The sequence below is a fragment of the Pararge aegeria genome, chromosome 6, assembly GCF_905163445.1.
Source record: "Pararge aegeria chromosome 6, ilParAegt1.1, whole genome shotgun sequence".
Classification (NCBI taxonomy): Eukaryota; Metazoa; Arthropoda; class Insecta; order Lepidoptera; family Nymphalidae; genus Pararge; species Pararge aegeria.
In genome coordinates, this window is record NC_053185.1 from 2,492,649 (window position 1) to 2,518,941 (window position 26,293).

At 38.4% G+C, this 26,293-nt stretch overlaps 2 protein-coding genes across 5 annotated transcripts in view; one reads left to right on the forward strand and one right to left on the reverse strand.

The window, feature by feature from the left end:
• LOC120624436 (protein outspread) overlaps positions 1–26,293 on the reverse strand; it is a 407,014-nt gene that overhangs the window by 79,752 nt on the left and 300,969 nt on the right. For all 4 annotated transcript variants that reach the window (XM_039890977.1, XM_039890978.1, XM_039890975.1 and 1 more), the window contains exon 3: positions 17,640–17,705. In XM_039890977.1, coding sequence (XP_039746911.1) covers positions 17,640–17,705 — 66 coding nt within the window. The remainder of the gene's footprint in view (positions 1–17,639; positions 17,706–26,293) is intronic.
• LOC120624438 lies at positions 1,809–3,831 on the forward strand. The gene is made up of 2 exons (XM_039890982.1): positions 1,809–1,978; positions 2,669–3,831. The coding sequence occupies exons 1-2, from the start codon at positions 1,846–1,848 to the stop codon at positions 3,220–3,222; spliced, it is 687 nt and encodes a 228-aa protein (XP_039746916.1). The 5' UTR covers positions 1,809–1,845; the 3' UTR covers positions 3,223–3,831.

The window sequence follows — 26,293 nt, forward strand, 5'->3', positions numbered from 1 at the left end:
GAGTCCAAGGCTGTGGGTTCGATTCCCACAACTGGATAGTGTTTGCGTGTTGAACATTAATGTTATTTCAGTGTCTGGGTGTTTATATATATATAAGCGGACACGCGCGACTTCGGCCGCGAATGAGTCAAAAATTTAAAAAGTAGTTAGTTAGAACTTTAAAAAAATTTCTAAACGTTCTGAACTAATTACATAAATGAATTTACAACAATTTCGAATTCTTTTTTGACTAGAAGAACCGAATCCAGGAACAACATAATATAGATAGCTATGCAAACAAACATGCTGATTGCTAGATCAATGCGATACGCGAGCATCGCAATAATTATACTTAAAACGGTTTATTCGTTGAATGTACGTACACGGGTTGTAATTTGTAGTATAAATACCATATTACGAGTTGATGATAACAATCTTCAGGTAGTCAGGCCCACTCATGGATAACTTGATGTGTTTAACTGTCCGCGTGATACAATCTCGGAAACTTATGATCCATCGTAAACGGGCTGATGAACAAAGTTCCTAACCCCCAACTCAAATTGCCTATTAAAAAATTGATACGACAGAACAGGCTGTACGGTCAATGATCTTTGCCTGTCCTGAAGAAAAAAATTAAAATACAACAACATAATACAAATAGTAAAGTAAGCAAGACATGAGAAGCTGAGACTTCCCTTTTTAAATTTTCTACCCGCAATTCCACCCGCAATTTAGATAAAGAACGCCAATTTTTCGAACGAAGTCGAACGTGGGACGAACGAAATTTTGTACTCTACTGTGACCATCGGAAAATTATCATATTTACCTAAGACGTGATGCAAACAAGTACGACAATATATTTGGCAGCCGGTGCTTGACGATAAAACCCGAACTATGCCGGGCGGAACAGAACGATTCGCATGTAGAGATCATAACGCTTAAGCCTTACGTTACGACTTCTACCGAGATTAAACCAAAGATAGATATCATACTAATAAATAACCAATTAAATAACAAATTAGGGCTTTTTTTCTAAATACGGAACCCTTATATCTGAATTTTGATTCCCTTTTAACTGTCGTCAGACATAAGTAATGCGTAAAGGTGGTACTTCAGTAATTTATTAGATCAAGATAGGAGAATAATATACCTAAATGCATAACTTTTTTATGATGATGATCTTAATATGTTCCAGCATCTTTCTTCGTGTTATTAAAACCAGTTGGGCGTGTAAATGTTTAAAACAGTAATAATTTCTCTCAGGTTTACCTACTAGTTAAATGTAAAGGTAATTTTAACTTTTATCTACAATTCAGAAATCGGGTTTTTGGATGCTGAAATGATGCACTGACTATGCTGTAGGTACTAACATCCGAGATAACACATCATCCAGCACGCCCAGTAACGCTTAATCTACACCTGTGGCTGCGTCTAAATTCGCGTTACACAGGTGGCTTCATTAATCGAAGACGCTTCCCACCGCCCGAGTAATCGCTTAACGTTAAACATCATGACACATGAGTTAAGCCATTATTTTAAAAATCAATGGTTTAATAATTAAATGACAAGTTAAAACATTGCGTTCTGTTTTCATCTTGTTTTATTCCTCTTTTAGCGCGTAAGTTAACGCGTTTCGACGCAGGTGGAACGTTAAGGGAGATCGATTCGCCGAAAACGTGCGAAAAGCGGTGAGGCGGCGAGCGTGAGCGGCAACGGTTAGCGGGGAGCGGGGAGTTTGGCTTGGGCGGTAAGCGGGGCGGGGAAGTGGCGGGGAGCGGGGCGACCGCGTCTGCGAGCGGCGAGCGTCAGCGTTAGTCACCGACCGCCGCTGTACGGGAGTTCACTATCGCCGCGTTTAATATTTAAATGGCGGCCGCTAAACTAATCCAGCTAGTGAAAGAACGCCCTGCGATATGGCAAGTATCGGACAAACGTTACAAGGACAAGTCAGCCAGGGAGCGTGCGTGGAAAGAAATTGCAAAGGAGATTGGGAAAGATGGTATGTTTATCCTTGAACACGTTAGCATTAGTGACGCAACAATAGTCCCCAGCTAAAAATTTTGAGTGAATGCGATGCAGAGTTGTTCATCACTGCATTTAAATTAGACGAGTGAGCAAATCTTTATATAAAATGTGCTAGCTCGATTCATCACGATAGTATGTGTCAAACTGTAATAATTTTTAAGTTAAAAGGGGGTTTAGTTTTAGCCTGTGGTTTAGTGACGTCACAAGAATGGCGGCAGTTAGTTGAAGCAACGCTTGCCGCGCGCTGCTGCGGCGTCACGCGTCATTTCATTAGACTGCAGTACCCTTAGCTTAACATTTGTAAACTTTGTCGAGTTTCGAATGGACTAAAAGGATGAAGTCAAATTAGTTAAATTTGGATTCATCCATGCGGATTTTTTTTAGTAAAATGGGTCTATTTAACTTGAGTTTTAACATTTTCTCTCATACGCGGTAGGGATATAGAAATTAGACCTACCACACAATATGTGCGGACTTAAATAACGAACTTGCCCTCTCGACGTAACGATTATGATCACGATAGTGATAACGAGAGCGATTAGCGGCTCTCCGAGGCATGGTTAGGGCCAGATTCGGAAATACAGTCATCCATTTATTTACCTTATTATATCGCAAATAGGTCAAATTGTTCTATCAAGGTGTATTTAATTTATAAAATTTTCAGATTTAATGATCAGAAAACGCTGGAAAAATCTAAAGGATGCATTTAGAAAGGAGCTAAAGAGAGTACTAGTTCAGGATATTGAAGCGTCCAGTTGGCAACACTTTGAACAACTGTCATTCATAACGGAAGCTATATTGAAAGGGATACGGAATAAGGATATCAATGCGCTCTCCACTGAAGAGACTGCTGATGGGGACTCGGACGACCCACTGTCCGTCAAAACAGAAATACCAGAAGCAGAGCCCAGTACTTCCATGGACGGCAACAGTACTTTGGAAATTTCATATGCGAATGACGATTCAATGAGCCATTTGGCAAACCGTAATTTAAATGTCATGCAACATAATAATAAAAGGAAAGCACTAGAGGATGAATACGACGCGGATTATATGTTTCTAGTAAGTCTCCTGCCAACAATGCGGCAGTTATCGGAGATTCAGAAACTGCAGTTCAGGGGAAAGGTGAACCAGTGGCTGCTGGAAGCAGTGTCGCAGGACTACAACCAACCGTATAAAAGAAAATTAGATGTGGAGAGTGATGATTCTTTTGAATGATTGAGAACGGGCAGAAATGCAAGCTTTTTACATGTTTTATTTATCATAAGTTTGGAATGTATCGGACGTTAATGGTGGAAGGGGTATTTGGATGGTTTTTCCAGTCCCATTCTACTATGTGGAATTATACGTTCCAAAGTCAGATGCTGGTAGATGAGTATAATAAATAGTTAGTCAGTCCTAGAAAATGTTTTCAGAGTCAGTGATGATTTACGCTCGAAATTAATAATAAATCAAATCCAAAATCTTCAGATAGCAAATTAAATTAAGAGGATCTATACTTTTATTACTCTTCCATGTAGATAATTATATCACTGAATTCCTCCGGCTTTGGATTAGATTGTTTATTAATACAATCCGTTAGAAAACAAGGGTTTAGAGCTAAACAATGCCACGCTGCAGATCGGCACCCTAAGTAACGAAATGAGTTTGGAAACAAATCTATAGTTTGATTTACTATCGTAACTGAATATAACCTGCACAAGTCGTTAATATAAACAGCGTTACGCAAGGGACTAAAAGACTGCAAGAAGTATATAATGTTAATAAATGAAAAGTTAATGTACAGATAAGCATAAGTTTTTATACACTTTGAATGAACACGATTAATGTTTGTTTTTATTTTCCTTTCTTCCCCTAATTAATAAACATGGTCTAGCGTAGAAGTATCAACGTACTGTTTTGACACGCTCTGACATAATACGGTGCTGTCAGTTGAAGTGTGACAACACACTGCGTAACTATTCCAACGTTACGCCTGTTTGTTATTAAGACGGTTTGAGTTTAAGTTTGTATATATGCTCATCATCATATACACCCATAACCAGCCCACTACAGGGTACGGGTCTCCTCCCACAGTGAGAAATGTTTAGGCCGTAGTCTGCCAAGGTGGCCCAGTAGGAATGGTGGACTCCACACACCTTTGAAAAAGTTTGGGAGAACTCTTAGGCATGAAGGTTTCCTTACGATGATTTCCTTCACCGTGGAAGCAAGTCATATTCTAATTGCTTATAAGGTCGTTTAGGTTATTAAGAAAAAATTAACAATCAAGACATGTCTTTTAAAATAAATTTGCATAAAATAACTAATTAAATTGCCGAATGTGTTTTCTGGAAGCATTTACTTAAAGCTATACACGATAATGTTTTCTGATTTTTGAGTAATACTTTCATTCAAATATAAGTTGCAGATTTTTATATGCTTTTAAAAAAGAACATCGCAAATTATTAGTTAAATATATAATTATTTCGAGACATATGAAAAGCTATGCATTCTTTGTGCAGTATAAAGATTGAAGAAATTATAAATTTTACACCATACAGATTCTCCTGCTTTTCGCTGAGTATTGTAAATTCAGCTTAATATTTATAATTACTTTTTATTTTCCTAGTATCGTAAGGTGGCAGATATGGCTAATAAGCGATAAGGCTGCCTTTTCTTTTCTGCTTATATATCTGTGTTCTTTTATTCTTATTTAATTTAGTGTGATGAAAAGAATGCATGAAATAAATCAAGCTAACCGCTAGGCCAATGATGCTGTCCTTACGTGACATGGTCTGAATAGGTTACGCGATTATTTAATTAGAATAAGTGCAACGTAAATGAAGAAATCGTGTAAACCAAGTGAGTTGTGTAGTGAGACAACTGGCACAATGGTTGCTATTGTAACTCTTCTCAACAATTTTCTATTGCGGGAAATTTGTATAACAGCATTTGCATTCTGTTTTAAAAAGGTGGTTATATTTATGTCATGCGCATGCGTTTTATGCGCTAACATTGCAAACGCTGGCTAAACCTGAAGAGACGCGAAGCTGGGGTTGGCCGCTAGAATGCAATAAAAACACCTAATCGGGCAAACTAAAAACCTGATAATCTCCTCAATAGACAACGATATTACTACGTGTTACTGTGGTATGCAATTACTATAACATTATTATTATAAGTATCTCTTGCAGATGATTATTATCTGATAATCGAAGGACAATATCGAAATACTAGCCGTTAAACCTATACAATACCTATGATCGAGAACGGAAAATGATTACGTTTTTTAAAAAAAGATACTAATATAAAATACTCTTTTAATCGTCGACTTGCTGTGTCTAATTTATATATTTGGTACACAATTATAGTAAACATTTATTAATAAAAACATAGTCTTGTGTTGCTGCTTTCAAGTTGTAAAAACCAACAAACACACTCTTGCATCTATTACATTGATTCTTACCACGTGAAATTTAGTAAGCCTACATACAAGATATTGTATTGCCCAATAGCGTCAGGCCGTGCGCACGTGCGTCCGCTCCTGCGTTCACTGGTGGAATGCGGCCGCGTTGAGCAACTATGTGCTAGCACTAGCGAGCGATGCGCGGGCGCACCCACCGCGATTCACCTGCGCACGCTTCCGTGATTTATTGTTCGCCGATTTAGGAAGTATTTATGAAGTTTCACATACGATTTTCAAGCGGTGATAGCCTAGTGGTTAGAGCTTCAGCCTCCCAATCGTTCGATCCCCGACACGCACCTCTATAAATGAACCCCTTTAGAATCGTAAGTCATCATCATCATCAACCCATTACTGGCAAACTACACGGCACGAGTCTCGTCTCAGAATGAGAAAGGTTTTGGCCGTGCTCTACGGTCTACCACGCTCGCCTAATGCGTATTGGTAGATTTAAAACGCTGTTGAGAACATTATGGAGAAGTCTCAGGCATGCAGGTTGTTCACGACGTTTTCTTTTACCGTTTAAAGCAAGTGATATTTAAATTGCTTAAATTATAAACGCACATAACTCGTGCGTGCCGATGATGATTTTCAGCCATTTTCTAAACTCCGGGCTGTCAGTGTGAGCTGAGCTTATGTCCCAAAGCGGGAAAGAAACCTCAAGTAATCTGTTTTAGTTTACTGTTAGATCAACTTACATAAACTTCAATTTACATGTTAAATTAAGTTCTAACTCTTGTAGATAACTGTTTTTGCTAGTTACGATATTAATCGTAAAATGGCAACTGCGTTTTGATTGTATGATTATTATTAATCCTGCAAACGTTCAATAGATCTTAACAGATAGATATTAGCATCGTGTTTCTATCGGTTAATTATAATTAATAACCAGATAATATCAAATTTAATTCTAACCTACACAAACAGGCGTTACGAACTCAATTGATAACACAAAGGCAATACACACAGCAACAATTTTATAACGCCAACTTTGTACCAAAGAAACCCGCATTACACCTACTTGACGGCCGAGTGGCGCAGTGGGCAGTAACCCTGCTTTCTGAGTCCAAGGTCGTGGGTTCGATTCCCACAACTGGAAAATGTTTGTGTGATGAACATGATTGTTTTTAGTGTCTGTGTGTTTATCTGTATATTATGTGTATTATATTCGTTAAATAATATTCATCAGCTGTCGTAGTACCCATAACACAGGCTACGCTTACTTTGGGGCTAGGTGGCGATGTGTGTATTGTCGTAGTATATTTATTTATATTAATATATATACCTGATTCTATACAAACAAATAAGGTGTGTATCAGTGACTTCGAAACAGCTGTTTTTGCCATTCCACTCATAAAGCAAATTTGCATGTTATCAAAACTCACAGCAACATTTAAATTATTCTTATTTTTTTTTAATTAGTTAGAGGGAAGCAAGGCTATTGTCGCATTAACCCTTCACCGGCCCAGTACAGGGCACGGGTCTCCTGCCACAGTGAAAACGGGTTAAGGCCGTAGTCCATCACGCTGGCCCAGTACGGCTTGGTGGACTACACAAACCTTTGAGAACATTATGCAGAAATCTCAGGTAGATATGCAGGTTTCCTCACATTGTTTTCCTTCACCGTTGAAGCAAGTGATATTTTAATTGCTTAAAACGTTAGAGGCGCACCAGGATTCGTACTCGCCCCCCCGAAAGTAAAGTCGAAGTCCTACCGACTGGGCTGTCACCGCTTCAAAGCAAGGTTTATACATAGGGGCATTTTATTTGGGGTAATATATTAGGGCACTGCTCTGCCCTGAAATGGGAATGGATACCACCAGTAAACTCCACATCCCTGCGACCGGCGTTTGTTGGTCGAAACTTAAGTTGAATGCTAATAGGCCTGACTTGTTGGTAACAAGGTTGGAATGCATGTTGGCACTGTGTGTCGAGGTGCTTAATGATTTGCAAACTTGTAATTACTTTGGACATTGTTAAATTGTTACCCTACGGCTAAAGGTAAACGCTTAATGCACTCTTATAAATGGATTATGTTATAATTGAAATTCGTTACCCGAGGCGGGTATTTGTACCAAATTAGCATGCAATATGAATATTATAATTCAACCCTAAGCAAACTTGATAGGGGTCGAGAAAAATAAGCTTCAGTGGGGTGCCCATATAGATACACTAGCCGGTAAACTAAGCTCGGCTGCCTACGCCTTCAGAAAAATTTACAGTTTACTGGCGTTGAAATAGCAAGGCTTGTTTATTTTGCTTACTTTCATAGTGTTATGTCCTATACAGTCGCGTGCACAGGAATTTGGACTAGGGTAAGCATAAAGAAGTAAAATGCCATAAAATGGCAAAATCGTCCTCCATTGCCAATTATATGAATAATAGGGTATGCACTGCTTTTGTGCATGTGTGAAGTGCACGCTACTGCTCCTATAGCGATGTTAACTTAGTTGATTAACAAGGCTATGACCATTATGAATTTATAGTGATAAATTGTAGTTTCTAACTATAAAAGTGAAAGCAATCATAAAAGTGAAAGAATACCATATAGCTAAAAAGCAATACTCGTGTTAATGTTGCTCAAACTGTTAATAAACAGTAATAGACGAAATGCAAAATGTTTTTCAAGTCTTTAAAGTGTGGGTATGATTTCATGTATTATTATTATACGTCTGTTCTAGTAATGTATATAAATAAATAAATAAATAAATATACTACGACAATACACCCGGCGCCATCTATCCCCAAAGTAAGCGTAGCTTGTGTTATGGATACTAAGATGACTGATAAATATTTTTTTTATGAATAATATACATAAATACTTATTATATACATATAAGCACCCAGACACTGAACAACATTCATGTTCATCAGACAAACATTTTCCAGTTGTGGGAATCGAACCCACGGCCTAGGACTCGAAAGAAGTGGGAAATCAGGGTCGCTGCCCACTGCGCCAATCGGCCGTCAAATGTAACTGCTATAAAATAATGTGCATTTTTCAAACTGAACTATTTTTAAATGTTTATTTATATTACAAAACTTTGTGCAGCTAAGAAGCTGTGTGGGAAGTTGAGATGTTTCGCTCCGTTATTTTTCGTTCAATCGTCGTGTAGGTAACCATTTTGTTTGAAGTGTGGTATGAAACAATTTGTCACGTGTAAAGTTATTTTAGAGAATATTTTAATAAAAATAATTTAGTATTTTACTATGAGCCTATTTACTTTTTCGGCGATATAGTTACGTTTTTAATATTTAAGCCATTATATTAAATATCACGTGACGGAAAACATCGCAAGGAAACCTGCATGTTTTGCAATCTCAGCATCTTTTGAATTTTTGATTTTTTTTATTTCACTTCATGTTAGCCCTTGACTGCAATCTCACCTGGTGGTAAGTGATGATGCCGTCTAAGATGGAAGCGGACTGACCTGTTAGGGAGTGTGGTAGTCACACCCTTAATCGGTTTCTACGTGGCATCGCACCGGAGTACTAAATGCCTCCCACAAGGCCAGACCAGAGAAAATTCAGAAATCATAAATTCCCAAATTGTCCCTGCTGGGAATCAAACCCGGGTCTCCCACCTTACTTCACAGCGCTCACCAGGGAGGTCGTCTAACGTGTTTGACGAAGGGTTATTAATAGTACAGGTAAAAGATTGAATATTGGCAAAAGAATAATCTACAGCATTGTGCAATACACCGCTCAATGCTACCTGACGATCATTATATACTTGCAGACGAGTTACGTCTTTATAGTCAAAGAGATAACGGAAAGCTTTAAAAATGTACATGAAAAAGTTTGTAGCTACCCTTGCGACTGGTACGTGGTAGATTCATGATTTTTTACATTGTGTCTATATTAAAGTAAGTATCTATATAATAATTCATTCATTAATTGTAGGTAAAACACTAATATAAATTATAAAATTAGTAGATACCTACTATAATATAATAGCGCTAAGAGATATATGTTTAAACGCTCATCTTAGAAAATACCATAGTCAGTCCTATTTATATGTAACAAGTATGCAATTCACAGGTATATGGGAGCAAAACGTACGTAGAGAGCGTATTTCTGAGGATCTGTGTGTTGTATCTTTTAATAAAATAATGATTTTTTGCCTGGCTGTCACGAACTATCAACATATAATATTTAAATGGATTGGTAGGTATAAAATTATGAAATTATCTTCTTTAGTGGTTACCTATTGTCAACGCCACGATGTACGGTAAAATTCATAAGTATACCATAATCATCCATACTTAATATAATAAGTGTATTTTTGTACGTTTGTTTTTCCCTACTTGATACCAAATCAAGCAATCGACTTGATTACTTAGTTGAAAGGCGGGAGAGTAGCATATATAGCAACATACATTTTATCACAGAAAAACCTAGAAAACCGAACATCGCGGACTAAAGCTAGTATTTAAATAATTTGATAATTAAAGCAAACAAATAAATAATAACGATATTATAAGTTAATATTCTAGGTATAAAATGAACTTGCGCAAGCGCCTGTCTTTGTCGAGTACCTCTTCAAGATGCCCACCAGCTCTCCGACTTCGATCACCGTGACGTTCGTATTTATGTGTAAACGAGTTGAAAAATTGCAGTCAAATTAACGTAACAACTACTTTTGTCTGGCGCTCGGAGCGGTGTATTGTACAAAGTGCCAAGTTATTATAAATTGACGCACAAAACGATGGGTCCGTGGCATTTGGCGGGTTGCTAAACTGACTAATTATTCCGTCACGAGGACTTGAGAGTTCTTTAATTGCAATATTGGTGTTTAAATAAGTAAAGTCATAAATAGCCCAGGCAGGTGATGGCAGATCAGAATAAAGTTGTCGCAACCTTTCCTCAATTTATTAACCTTTCCTATTTTTTTCCTATTTATTTATTTTATATCTATGTGTAATGTGTATGTATGTCTATTTATTTTTGAATATATATGTATATATAATTGCACTATCCCGCTCAATTGCAGCTTTTCCTTCTGCCAGAGGTTGCCTGTAAGAGATTGCTTGCAGCAATAAGGCCGCCTTTGCATGCCTACAATTCTTGTTCTTTTGCTTATTCTAATATTTTATGTATATTTTGATGTTTGTGTGCAACAAAGTATTTCTTCTTCTTCTCCTTCTTCTTTTCATTCTGCAGGTGTCGTACGAGGCGACTAAGGGAAAATAACGGGGAACAGGGAACAGCGTCCTCTGTGCTACTACTACCATCTGCTGCGATCACCAATACATCTCCCGTTGGGCCTTGAGTCCAGCAGTGGGCTGTACGTTATAGGCATAGCGTATAATCAGTGGCGTGCACTTCATACATGTACAAAAGCACTGCCTACCCTGAAATTTATACTATATAACTCTTATAAGAGGAGGGTTTTTGCAAATTTCCTGCTGTATGCATACCCTGGTAGGATACCCAGTGCACGCCACTGCGTATAACGCATCTGCGACAGCAATGCAGAAGCGTTCTCTGTGTTACTAATATCATTTACTTCTTACGGCTCTTCTCGGTGGTATCTGCCTTTCAAACTGGTGGTAGAGTCACTACAAACAGACTGACTTGACGCTCCAAAATTGCTTATAAACTGGGCCTCCTTGTAATAATTGAGAGAACCCGAGGGGAGGCTTTCACCATAATCACTAAGCTGGGCACCATCAATACGTATCTCGTATCACGATCGCAGTAAAATTAAAAAAAAAACATTTCAAAAGTCAGTCTATTACTAGTTATATACTATATGGTAACGCTTTTACAACTGTTGCAATGTTTACCGCCGGCAAGTATAATGAAGGTGACTATGATAATTTTGCCATCTTAGTCTCCCTCATTATACTTCTTGCCAACGTCTCGTCCCCGTCGCGGGGGGCCATCTTAATATTGTAGTCTCGTATTTCTCCTACTTTTGCTCTTGTGGCCCTCAGAAGAAACTGCGCGATCGCGTCTGTGTTGTCGTCGGTGTAGTATGTACAGCAGATGGTATGCCGTGACACCGCAACAATTGCGTATCGTCGTGGATGCGCGACTTTTTACAGTTCGGACTATAACCACGTTTTCGGATGTCGGACCCTGGGCCTCGTGGATGGTGTTCACCCGCGATCCCTTTCCATACCTCAAGTACCTCAACAGAGCCTTCTCTTTTTGGGTTTGGGTGAGGTACAACAACACCTACTCACAGCCGCTCCTAGTCCAGATTTTTTAAGAGTCCGCTATCGGGGTGTGCTTCCTAGCCTGCGTAGGCAGATTCCACCGAGAAGAGCCAGAAGGAGTAGATGACATTTGTGCGTCCATGGCAGCTGCTGACGGCAGGCGATGGCTACAGTTGCCTCTGCCGTCGGCAAAGTGCCCGTGTAAAAGAACCCTACGGGGTCAGCCGCAATTGTATGAAGTATGAACTAGTAGGGCATCTCTCGCGTCTAATCCAATATACAACTAGGGCTTCAATTTGACGCAAACAACCACTATCGCCCGCAATACTAATGTTTGCTTTGATTTAATTGAGGAAAAGACGACATTGAAGGATTCTATAAATAAAAAAAAGGAAAAAACGACTGTGTACTTGTGTACACGCGTTAAAAGTTATACTTCTTTGGCGTAACAAAATTTTATCTTTCGCCTTATGTGGAATAAGTAGAAAAAACTACACTAACACTAGAAATAAGGTATTTAATACATTGAACATTTTTTATTATAACGCATTATCTAGTTATCTCGTTATCGGACAGCCAAGTTTCACTCAAAATAAGAATTTGAGATTTTTGTACATTTGAATCAATTAAAACACCAGACTTTGACAATTGAAATTGTACACTGTCTCAAACCTTTTTTTGTAAATCAAAAATGTTGACTATAGCTAACTTCAGGGTGTTGGTTTTTTGTGACGGTGTGCGCGCGCATCGTAAACATTTACCTTCATAATTTTTCCCTAACGCGCCAAAAGAAGTGTTACTTCAAAAATAACGCATCAGAAGTGATCGAACGAACTTTATAATACATGTACCTACTAACAACAGACTTGTAATGTCGATTTGTTGAATTTTTATATAAAAAATCGCACATAACTTTGAAAAGTTAGAGGTGCCTGCTGGGATTCGAACTCTGCCCCCGAAAGTGAAGTCGAGCACTGCGCTATCACCGCTTACATTAAGTACGTTTAAATATTCGTTAAGTACTTTTAAATAAACCTTGTATACGTATTTTCTACAAAAAATATTTTCAATGTTTCAAAGGCGTCTCGCGATTTTTCTTTTATTCCACTACAAGTTAGCCCTTGACTGCAATCTCACCTGGTGAAGATATGATGCAGTATAGGATGGTAGCGGGCTAACTTGTTAGGGAGTATGTCATACTCCTAGCCGGTTTCTACGTAACTAGCCACGGCCAAAGCCTCCCACCAGACCAGACCGGATAAAATTCAGAAATTATAAATTCCTAAATTGCCCCTGTCAGTTATCGAGCCCGGGACCTCCTACTTAGATTCACAGCGCTCACCGTTGCGCCAGGGTGGTCATCAAAAGGTCGTAGTTTTTTTAATAACTTTTTTTTGGCACGCCTCATAAGCGAAGCGTTGATGTTGTGCTCTACTCTCGACATTTCAAAAAAAGCAGTTTTCTCGAAATTTAAATTGATTTTTTGTTATTTATATTGCACTTACAGGTTAATTTGAGTACACTAATATCAAGTCAAATAATTTGTCAGGCACATAAAATACATTTCAATAACAATTTTTTTGTTTAACATAGTAAATAATAACATTAAACATAATCTTTTCTGGACGTCCGTGTATGGACGGGTGTATGTGGCATCAAAATTGGTCGAAAAAATGATCGTATCGGAATAATTTTTTTTTAATTATCTAAAGTAACACACGACATAATTTCTTAGTTAATATGAGCGTTCAATTCACTGTCGTAAATTTCCATGTAATTATTCTAGCTAATATTAATTGTAACTTTCAATGTGCAATCATTATGACATTCCCGTGTCTTGTTTACAAACAATGAATAATAATTAATATGAAAAAAAAAAATTGTAATGAGCATTGAAAGTTTCAGTTAAAAAAAATTCAATTTTATTGTGAAAAAAATGAGATTATGAGGCGTGCACTTTTGGATTTTCCAAATTTTTTAATTTCAACCAACAGTGCAACTCCACGTTGCTAATTTGCTCTAACATTAATTTATGTGTCGACTTCGCATCTGCATAGGTATCTGTGCCTTGATGAAGGGCCGGGTCGGTTTAACTGTAAAGTGTTGATTGCTATCAATATCTTGCTCCATCGCAAACTAGCTGGCGTTCATGAACATTAATCCTTTTGAAAACATTTAAATTAATGTACCGCATTTAACTTTTTTTTTTCTTTTTTTTAAATTTCACTACAAGTTAGACCTTGACTGCAATCTCACCTGGTGGTAAGTGATGATGCAGCCTAAGATGGTGGCGGGCAAGTGGCGTGCATAGAGGGTATGCACAGGGTATGCAGATGATATAAAATGAAGAAAATCATTATTAATAAGATTAGATAAAGCCTCTATTTTACCACTTACTTACTAGCCAGTTACATCTGCATAAAATAGCTTTATTATGGTGAAGTAGTTTAAAAAAGAATTCGTTATATATTTTTTCTGTTCTTCTACGGGCGTCGAAGCAACTAAGGACAAATATATAACGGGCAGCAGCGTCCTCTGTGCGCGTCACAAACCCGTCTTCGCCCGATCAGCGTGACGATTATAAGGTAACACTCCCGTTGGGTGAGGACTTTAGTCCACACCAATGGTCCGTGATAGGCTATTGCTGAAACTTATCGTTAATTGGAAATCAATGTGGCAACCCTAACACCGACCGCGGATCCATAACATGCCGTAATAGTTATCACATAACAAAACAGTCGCCACCAAACATGGCGCATATTAAAATTCATGTACGCATGTAATTGCAGCGTTTATGAATATGTATGTGTAAAGAAAAATCTGCGATCTGATCCCGATACAGCGCGGCCGCTACCATCGCCTATTCATCGTTGGGGCAACTTACAGAATTGGCAATGTATGTTTTTGTCATTGATGATTTACGTTAGGGTTTCCACTCGTCGGATTTCGTAAACTTTTATATTGTGTTAAATTCATGCTTTTTTCTTTTTTTTTTTTAGATATTTAAATAAATAAATATGCTACGACAATGCACACATCGCCATCTAGCCCCAAAGTAAGCGTAGCTTGTGTTATGGGTACTAAGATGATTGTTGAATATTTTTTATGAATAATATACATAAATAAATATATTATATACAGAACAACTGAAAAACATTCATGTTCATCACACAAACATTTCCCAGTTGTGGGAATCGAACCCACCGCCATGGACTCACAAAGCAGGGTCGCTGCCCACTGCGCCAGTCGGCCGTCAATGGATTTAGAATATCCATAAGAGGAGCCATTTACGTGGTCCGTCAATGACTAAAAAAAAAATGAGGTGAGTAGTCTGCAAGTACCGCGAGTATATCATATTCATGGGGTGAACGGCTGCGTATGGGAGCGATAGTTTTCAACTAACAAGTCAATTACGCTCTACGTCCACAAGTCTGGGCAGGACTGGTTTGAATTTGTATTATAAATAGGGTTGTCAACGACTTACCAAAACAAGTACCTACGCGACGCAAACTCACACACGCACAATCATACACTCAATCATCGAGACATCAATTTAAGGAGAGCACGGTCGCCTGTAATACAGGTTTTTACCTAAATCAGGGAAAGTAGATTTTAAATTACACCATTACATACATTTATTACAAACACACAAATATAAGTTGTGAGGTACGCATTTGTTTGTATAATTATTATAATTACTTTACGTTACTTTACTTGTACATGTACCTACCTATATAAATAATAAAAAAAATATTATTCCACTAAAAGTTAGCCTTGTCTACAGTCAAAATGTATAGCGGGCTAACCTGTTAGGGTTACGGCAGTTGCCAGCCATACCGGCGCAGTGGCGTGCTTAAGAATTTTGACAAGGTAGGCATATAGCCGGAAGATTCCATTAAGTGTAAAAATCTTTCACCCATACGTGTTATTTTAAATAGTTCGGGTAAGCATTGCTTTTATGTATGTATGAAGTGCACGCCACTGTCCCTGCAATCAATTTTTAGACATCGTGCCGGAACGCTAAATCGCATAGCGGCACGTCCTTTTTGGTACAGTGGTAACTAACCACGGCCTAAGAGCCTCCTAACCGATCAGACATCGCTATCCGGTCGCAGTGGCGTGCAGTGGGTTTCTTACCAGGGTATGGATACAGAAAGAAAATTGCATAAAACAGCAAAATACTCTTCCGATACGAGTCATATATCAATTTTAGGGTAAGCAGTGCTTTTGTGCATGTATAAAGTGCACGCCACTGTCTGGAAAAAAATATACAAAAACAAAAATAATACAAAGTTAATTGAAAGGACGGATAGTAAGATAAGTACTCCATATCCCAGAAAAACAAAAGGTTCCCACGGGATTTGTAAAAAGAGCCAATAAACGCGGACGAAGAAATCGGGTAACAGCTAGTTTGACACATAAATAACGCGCCAAGGTCACAAATAAAAATTTTCTATTATTTTTGACAACCCTAACTTGTAACCGACGAGATCGATCTGCGACTAGATGTAAGAGCCGCCTACAGGAAGTTTACGAGGACGTGAGATCACTATTTTTACAACTGACGCCGGCAGAGTTGTCAATATGTACTGACGGTCCTGTCAAACTGTACCCTTAGTACAAGCCTGGCTCGTTTGCAATCGAGGAGTCGTTTTCGAGTATAGAAATAATTGAACGTCAAATTAAAATGGATTTTATACATATTGAGTTAAAGCTCAAATTTGCCTACAATTATATATGGTAAGGGCTTTAGGCAGAACATTTAAATAAATATATATACTACGACAATACACACATCGCCATCTCGCCCTAAAGTAAGCGTTGCTTGTGTTTTGGGTATTAAGATGACTGATGAATATTTTTATGAATAATATAGGTACATAAGTATTTATTATCTATACTTATAATAAAACTGTAACTCTAAAAACCACTGAACAGATTTAAATAATATTTGGTAAAGTGGTAGCTGATATTCCGGGTCAACATATAGGTTACCTTTTATTCCGATAAACAATTAGTTAGTATTTTTTTTATCAACTTTTATAAGTTCATAGCTCCGTTAAAATTGATCCGATTGTAATCGTTGATTTTTAAATGACAGTGCACACTATCAAGCATAATAGCGTAATATTGTCGGAGATAAAGGACATAGCTCTTCACAAATAAGTCGCAAGGTATATGGGACAACGATCGAATGCATGCGTAGGTACCATCCTACTAATATTATAAATGTGAAAGTTTGTGAGGATGGATGCATGCAATTTTTGGCCCGATTCGGTAATCTATACCAGGACTTCATGATGCATTGTTCAACATGCGAATCAGTAGACGATATGAAAGAGAAGTTTAGATTGATCGGTTTACAACGCTGCCGCCCTTCGGGTTGGCGGACTTTAACAACTTTTAGTAACTATAAGAAGAATTAACGTCTTAATACCGCCAGTGTCCAACTCTAGGCAGGGAATTTTTAACAGCAAAAGCCTAAGAATCTTTTAGCCAGGGTTCGAATCAAAGATTTTGTGATCCGGAGTTTAAGCTAACCTCTAGGCCAAAGAGGCAGTTATCACTGTTCATATCGCGTCTTGTAGCAGTAGTAGTATGACAGCCTTCCTGGCGCAGCGGTCAGCTCTGCGTTTTTAAAAGGGAGGTGCCAGGTTCGATCCCCGCCAGGGGCAATTTAACAATTTATAATTCCTGACTTTTCTCTGCTCTGGTCTGGGAGGCTTTGGCTGTGGCTAGTTTACCAACCTACCTACAAACAAGTGCCGCTAAGCGATTTAGCGTTCCGGTACCATGACGCGTAGTGACCGATTAAGGTTTAATATATCTTATATACCCCTAACCGTTTAGCCATTTACCATCTTAGATTGCATCATCTTACCAGTAGGTGAGATTGCAGTCAAGGGCTAACTTGTGGTGGATTAGAAAAAAAAATTTTGTTCGGTTTTTATTACGGTTGTCAGTTCAGTTATTAGTTCGTTTCGGTTGTTAGTCCGGTTGAAAGAAATAGGTTATAATTAAATACTCACGTGTTCGTCAAGGGAGTAAGTCAATTCTCCATCGTCGTACAAAACGAACCACCTCCGCTGCCATCTCTGTAACAAAATACAGAAACTGTTTAGCAATAATATCCAAAAAAGTACGTTCATATTTCATGGAACATTCTCAAAATAGTACCTATTGATAAGTCTATAAAATTCTATAAAATAGCTTAATATTATTATTCAGTGGTATAATAATAAAACAAAAAAAAAACTTAAAAGTAAAAAAAATATATTATTTTTCTGATCAAAGTTTAAAAGTTTAAATAAGACTATATAAAATAAACAACTCTAAAGCAATTATGTACTTTTAATTTTTTTTACAAAAAATATAAGTTTTTTTCTAAAAGGTCGTTGTTGTAGGGTAGTTACTTTACTACAAAAGACGTGTCGCTAAGCGATTTAGCGTTTCACTACGATGTCGCGTAGAAACTGAAGCCCTGGGTATGGGTTTGACGACCTCTCTAGCGCAGCAGTGAACGCTGTGGCTTTAAGTTGGAGGTCCCGTGTTCGGTTCCTGGATCAATTTAGGAATTTATAGTTTCTGAATTTTCTCTGGCTTTGGTCGTGACTAGTTACGCCCCAGACGTGTGGCACGTATTTGCCGCTTTAACGTTCCGGTACGATGTTGCGTAAAAACCGATTAGAGGTACCTATGTGTTAAATATAAATGTCATACTCCGTTTAAAGCCAAGGGCCAACTTGCAGTTGAATAAAAAAAAGTGTGAAAGAGATAGCAGGACATCAAGGCCCCCTTTTAGAAATCTATTCTTTAATAGCGCAGCTTATATTCCGAAACCGGGCCACCAGTGGGTGAGTGTTCCGCAGTACATTGTGGGATTAGCAAACAACAAGCCAACTAAACAATGGAATGTCTGACATGCATTATGCGTTCGCGACGCTCATTAATGTAATTGCGACTCCGAACCAGCTAACTGTGTTAGGTGCACGGGAAATGAGCTTTGAAGGTGTACAATGTAGTACAGAGTTGTAGGGACACCAGCTTAAACCAAAGTAAACTGACATGACTATAATACTGTTTAAAGAGCTCACAACATACTAAGCCAGGTATTTTTTTTGACGTGACAACGTCTTATAATTCGATGGAGCCGGCTGCACGCACGAAAAAACATGACGTATGCGGCGTTACCTCGCTCTGAGGCGTTCCATTCAAGGCTTGAAGTGCAAGCGAGAGCGCGGAACGAGCGACAAAGAGGCACAGTCGGCCTCCGCGTTCGACATCTGTCTCTCTCCTACTTGAGTGTGCGATGCGTCCGCGTGGACAGCTTCTATACAATAATACATTTACATGATTTCGGCAAGGATGAAGTGCAGTGAAAAGTGAATGTGGTGTCAATTGTTTATAGCAACGATAATATCTATCAAACAAATAAAATTAAAATTTTCTTTTGAAAAATGCAACCATTCCATCCGTATTTTCTTATCGTCAGTAAGCTGACTTTACAGACAACCAATTTTTTTGTTATATGGTATAAAATAAATACCTTTCTCTGAGTTTTATTGATGGTAAATTAAAAAAAAATACCTGGTTTTAAAAAAAGGGAAATAAATAATCATTTGGACTCGAACCGAGGTCTACTGGATTCGGGTGCGCCCGATCTCCCACCTAACGACTAAAAACCTCTCCTGCCTTCTACACGTTAGTGTACCTGCCTTTTGGCGTTTTATACATTCCATCTTGATCTTCCACCTGGCGAAATTCACTTTCGTATACTAATTATATTGTAGAAGTTTTTCATTGCCTGAAAACGCGAGTAAAACTATGACTACTTATCGTTCATGAAACCCCCTGCATATAAAATTTCATGAAAATCGTTGGAGCTAATTTAGAGATTCAGATTACATCATATCAACTTATTACCGGACTACACAGGGCACGTTTCACGTCTCTCCTCCCACAATAATAACAATAATCTTCTTGATATCTTGATAAATGAAACAATTCTTCATTTAATACTCATCATCAAACCATTACCGGTCTTGAATGGGAAGGTCTTGGGCGCTAGTCCACCACGCTGGCACATTGCGGATCGGTGGACTCCACACGCCATTGAGAACATTATGGGGAACTCTCAGGCATGCAGGTTTCCTCACGATGTTTTCCTTCACCGTTGAAGCAAGTTATATTTTAATTGGTTAAAACGCACATAACTTAGATAAGTTAGAGATGCGAACTCGGTACCCTGAAAGTGAAACCGAAGCACTAACTAGTCTATCACCGCTATCTTTCAGAAGCAACTATGAAAGTTTGCAATGAAGCTAAAGGATTTCAATGCGGTATAAAGACAATAGATTCTTATATAAACTAAGAAAATGCAAGGCATTCTAAGTTAAAGGTTTTCTTAACTGTACCCTACGAAGCACGATTGCTCATTTTGTGGAAAGGAAAGAAAGTTACAGTATCTGGGTCATACCCTCCGTGGCATCAAGTTTGATCTTCTGCAACTTATTGACCACGGAAAGATACAAGTTGAAAGGGGTGTGGGATGGGGAAGAGTATTATATTATATGTATTAAATGTCGGACCAAGCACCTGATGTTAAGTGAAAAACCCTCGCCTGTAAACAGGACCAAACTTCACAGGGCATGCAAGAAACACGTCCAGCTAATGCCGCCTTATACGCCTATAATAACGCGGCCTACAGACCGGAACACAGCATGGTAGCAATGCTGCTTAGCAGCAGAAATAAGCATAGCACGTGCTCTGTTACAAAAAGGTAAGGTAAGCTACTACTCAAAAAATTCAAAATTCATTTATTTCAAGTAGGCCTAATTAATAAGCACATTTGTAACGACAAGTCAGTCTGTTTGTAGTGACTGTACTGTCCTGGAGTACCGGCGCTTTTTGCTTAATAAAAGCATTCTGTCACTTTTCAGAGCTGCTGTGTCTAAAGTTCAGTTCACCAGAATGATCGCCGAATTTCGTTGGAAGAGGCACTTTTAAGAAAAAAATGTGTCACTTGGAAATCCGAAATGCAACAAGTTTTAGCAATGAGACCGTAAAATCCTTGAACGAGCGCTATTGAACGTTCACCTCGTGTGAACAGCAAACAGCGAGTGTTGGTGCGGCCAGTAAACACAACGTCCGGTAGCAAGAGTCGATTGGCGTTCCATACTGTTTGGCAACTTTTGACATTGCGCGAAAAATGTAAATATTTAAAGAGATTTCGCTACTTCCGGTGCATTGCATGTGGGAAAAAAATGGTTTTGTACTTCTGAGCTACCTCTTTCGCATATGTGTATACCCGCGACTTTATCCTTGTTTGATTTTTTAAATATACCGGAAAGAGCATGTTTTTTCGCAATAAAAAGTATTCTACGCCCGAATCCAGGATGTAAATTATCATAATCAGAATAATAATAATAATATGAATACCTAATAAGTGGTGATAGCGCATTGGGCAGGAGTTTGACTTCCATTTCGGGGGGCCGAGTTCGAATCCCAGAACGCACCTCTAACTTTTCTAATTTATGTGCGTTTTAGGTAATTAAAATATCACTTGCTTCAGCGGTGAAGGAAAACATCGTGAGGAAACCTGCATGCCTGAGAGTTCTACATAATTCAAAATTCAAATTCAAAATTCATTTATTTCAAGTAGGCCTAATATAAGCACTTTTGAAACGTCAAGTCTGTCTGTTTGTAGTGATTCTACCACCGGTTCGGAAGGCAGATTCTACCGAGAAGAAACCGGCAAGAAACTCAGCAGTTGCTCTTTTCCAACATCAACAATTTACATTTTGCATGTAATGTTCTCAAAGGTGTGTGGAGTCCACCAATCCGCACTAGGCCAACTTGGTGGACTAAGGCCTTAACCCCTACTCATTGTGGGAGGAGACCCGTACACTGTAGTGGGCCAGTAATGGGTTAATATGATGATGATGATGAAATATCTAACTTTTCATTTTGTAGAAACTACCTATTCGTTTAGACCATATAAATTGTCTAAAAATACGTATTTGCAACAGGATGCGAGTTGCGTATAACGAGACATAAATAAAGCGCACTCTATAATGAGGCCGATTTCGGTCACTGTACGCAATTTATGATTTAGACGGGTTATATTTAGTTATGTCACGGTTACGAAAGAACGCACGTGCTTCATTGTTTCAGCTAGCCATACGGAGCGGGGTCGGAAACAATCGTTTATTAAAGGCACCCTGCGTATTTCGTAATGGCAACAAAAAAAAAACCCAATTGAATATAACAAAATCCTTTGCAAACTTGCTCGCTCGTTTCTTTTTTTTATGTTTTATCCAAATCCTGAAAGTCACACATTCTTGGTGAACACTTTTAAAAATGTGATTCCTGTATTGATCAACTTAAGAGTAAAAACAATTAACGACAACTAGGTAACTCACGTCGTCTCAAACCACACAGGGTTCATGTGACATGGCATAATGATATTAATTTTAAATATACCACTATTATATTTGTATATTGCACTACAAGTAAACTCTTGACTGCAAACTCATCTGGTAAGTGATGATGCAGGCTAAGATGTTACTGGGCTAACCAATTGGGTATGATAGTAATAATAACAATTTATTTCCTAGAATTGTGGGTCCCAATAAGTTGTTTTACAATAATTAAAATAACCTCCTACACAATCTACTGTCAACGTCAGTGTGCAAATCTTTTCTGATTCTACAGAATAATATTAAAACTCATTAAAAAAAGGAAAATAAATACCAAAAAAATAAATTTAATTAAGGAAATAATAATTATAGTCAAAGATTTCAAGTAAAATTTTAGATCGAATTGTCATTAGAATATTCGACACTGTAGTAAGTTTTATCGTTAAGTATTTTGAAAATAACTCTCATAAAGGTCTTGAGCGGCAAATTTTTATGGCAGCTATACAATAATATTTTTTAGAAAAGTGCCAGCCTCCTCAGCTGCACCCACGCACAGTCTATTTTAAATAATAGAAAGTAGAAATTATAAATGACATTGTACAGAATTGTTTATCCTACGTTGTCGCGGAGTAGGTTTGGTCAATAAATAAACTTTAGTTATACATACACTTGTTCATATTCAGTGTTTACGGTGTTTTTTTTTTTTCCGACGCTACCGCCACAGATATGCGGCCTGCTTGTAAAACAGCAAGATAATTATTTTAATACGCCCAACTACATGGCACTTTCACTCATATTTGCATACTCCTTCGATATGATTGTGGGACCATATAGCGTTCGCTGCGAACAATACTCGAGCTACAAGTATAACACAATAGCTCTGGTATCCTAATGAACTGCGATTTCAATCAACAACCATTAAACATCAATTTTCCAAGAATTTTATGCGTAGAATTTGATTGTCCAATTTTCGGATTTCGTAATCACACTCAACCCTTAGTACAAGTTTTGCTCGCTCGCAATCGAGGAGTCGTTTTCGAGTATCGGAATACTTGAACATCAAAGTAAATACGTACAACGGGTGGTTCAGGCCAACCTAGTACGGAGACAAGCCCAGGAACAGAACAGATCAGATTAAAATGGATTAAAGCTCAAATTTACTTGCAATTCTTCAGCTACGGCTTCTTACATAACATTTGTAAAACTTTTTATATGACGGTATAGAGTTTGATATGCGAAAACAAGTCCATTTCTTGAAAACGGACTATCAAGGTTTCATTTCCATTGTGAATGAGGTTCGGAACCCTAAAGAGTAACCCAAATTTATTTTCATGACAAAAACAAACCTAATTTAAACTTTATACAGCACAGCTGGTTACATTCGTCTCTCATTAAAGTAACGAGATCCGAAAATAATAAAGCATCATCCTCGCTAATTGACAATAGTATTTTTCAAAAGGAGCCGCCGGATGTGGCGGAATAACTAACGTGGTCACGGAATTGTCCGCGTCATTAGATGTATCTCTTTAACTTGCTAGACTATATCGTAACGATACCGACAGGTGAAAATAATTATAACGATAACGTTATGATTTGCTGGTTTGGTTGATAAATAATAAGTTTATAGTTCCGATGCAATGCTGACTCTTTATCGGTATTTTACATGATAGGTATACTTCGGTGAGTGTGCTCAGGAACTTCACATTCTAATAATACTACGACAATACACACATGGCTATCTAGCCCCAAAGTAAGCGTAGCTTGTGTTAAGGGTACCAAGATAGCTGACATATTTTTATGAATATAATACACGGCCGATTGGCGCAGTGGGCAGCGACCCTGCTTTCGGAGTCAAAGGACGTGGGTTCGTTTCCCACAACTGGAAGATGTTTGTGTGATGAACAGGAATGTTTTGCAGTGTCTGGGTGTTTATATGTATTTTATCAGTATTTATGTATATTATTCATTGAATAAATATTCATCAGTCATCTTAGTACCCATAACACAAGCTACGCCTTCTTTGGGGCTAGATGGCGGTGTGTGTATTGTCGTAGTATATTTATTTATTATTTATTTACATATAATACTTATAATATAATATGAAAATTAACCTTAATTTGCTATAGTCCGCGAAAAGCAGGAGAATCTGTATGGTGTAATTTATAATTTCTTCAATTCTTATACTCCACACCAAACAGATCTACGGCAATGTACCCTCTAAGCACATTTCGCTCCGAAACCAGAGCATCCTCAGGACATGTTGACTTTACAATTAATACTTATTAAGTCACTTGTAACATATAGATAAACACCCAGACACTCAAAAACACGTATTTATCGCGCAAACATTTTCCAGTCCTGGGAACCGAACCCACGGCCTTGGACTCAGAAAGCAGGGTCGCTGCCCAGTGGGCCAGTCGGCATTCATTCTTGTTACTTCAACATGAAAGTGGGATTCTAAAGGGGTTGATGTCCAATGGGATTGGTGAATGAGCTCTCTGTTATACTTAATATCTCGTACGACACTCTTGGGAAGAGGAGAAGGTGACAACTGTACTCCAATCTATTGTGCCAAGCAGTAGGAGGACACGCTGGTGATGGTGAATCTCATAGTATAGGTAGATAGTTAGGTACATTCGTCAATACAACGCCGGCTCGACGACAGAGGCAGTCTTATTAGAGCGTATAGGCCGACGGTGCCGGCGCGTCCTATTACAGCGGCCGACTTTCCCCGACTCAGACCAGTGCAGATGGTTAGCCAATCCTTCGTGTTTATTTTCGTGTATCCGCATTTATGTTTTAATGGCTTTTAAAGTACGTATTGATATATAAAGGTGAAAGCTCAGTGGGTAAGGCTTCGGCTTCCCTTTCACAGGGACCGAGTTCAACCCCCGGCACGCACCTCTAACTTATCGGAGTTACGTGCGTTTTTAATTTAATCAATGAAATATCACTTGCTTTAATGGTGAAGGAAATCATAATGAGGAAATCTGCATGTCTGAGAGTATTCCACAATGATCTCAAAAGGGCGTTTGAAGTCATCTCACTACCATGTAAAGACAGGCTAAGCGATTTAGTGTTCCAGTGCGATGTCGTGTAGAAACGGTTTAGGGGGTATGACTACCATACTCCCTAACAGGTTAGCCCGCTACCATCTAAGACAGCATCACCACTTAACACCAGGTGAAATACAGACAAGGGCCAACCTGTAGTGGAGTGGAAAATGTATGTACTCATTTCTTATGCAACCGTATGTTTTCCGGGAATAAAAAGTAGCCTATTTTACTCTCCGTTCTTTCAGCAACTATGGAAAGAAATAAAATACAAACAAACACACTTTCGCATTCTTCATATTACTAAGGAATTTACAACGCTCGTGGGAGCCGTGTGTTTTTCGGGTATAAAATGTAGCCGTACAAAAACTCTATGCTAAAAATCCACTTAATTGTTTACTTAGTGAGGAGGTTGGGGGAAGAAAAACATACAAACAAACACACAGCTTTCGCATTCATAATACTAGTAAGGATTTATTGGACACTAACTGGGTTTTAGGGCGAGAAAAGTCGCTTCGTATACTATAGTTTACGTTATATAGAGTGCTCTCAACCAGGCTGGTCCCGTTGCGTTATCAGAACAGGTGCGAACGCGAGTGACATTGGAAAGCGTGTCGTTAGACCAGGCTAGCGAGTAAATAAGGCTGATTTAAGGACAAACCTGTTTAAATAATTCAGATCGCTTTGTAATCAGTATAATAAGTCCCGGAGTATCAGTACCGGGCGGGGTCCCGTTATGTACCTATTATCAGTACAGTTCCTGAGCATAACATAGTGGGTATTCTGGTGTTACGTATTTATTTTTAACCGACTTTCTTAAATTAGTTTGGATGTTAATTTGTAGACGGATTTGCATGACACTTTTGTGTTCCGAAATGGTCCCATTTAAATTTCATAAAGCTGATGAACACTGGGCACAGAAAGTTTCTAACGTGAGAGTACTCCAACGCGTCGCCAAAAGCCGGGACTTACTGCTTATCATTAAAAAGCGAAAAGTCTAATATCTAGGCCACGTTCTGAGACATGAGCGATACCAACTACTTACCATTCCAGCTCATAATGATGGGCAAAGTAGAGGGCAAACGACGTGTTGGGAGAAGGAAGAAGTCATGGTGGCGCTACATCCGTGAATGGACCAATATCGTCAGCGTGGAAACATTGTTTCGCTTGGCGCAAGACCGCCAGAAGTTCGCTTAGCTGACGGCCAACCTC

Excerpts from the sequence above, each read along its gene's own strand:
- LOC120624438 (XM_039890982.1), top strand. The coding sequence starts at position 1,846 with ATGGCGGCCGCTAAACTAATCCAGCTAGTGAAAGAACGCCCTGCGATA. Across the intron at positions 1,979-2,668 it reads AAAGGAGATTGGGAAAGATG|ATTTAATGATCAGAAAACGC; the intron begins GTATGTTTATCC and ends TAAAATTTTCAG.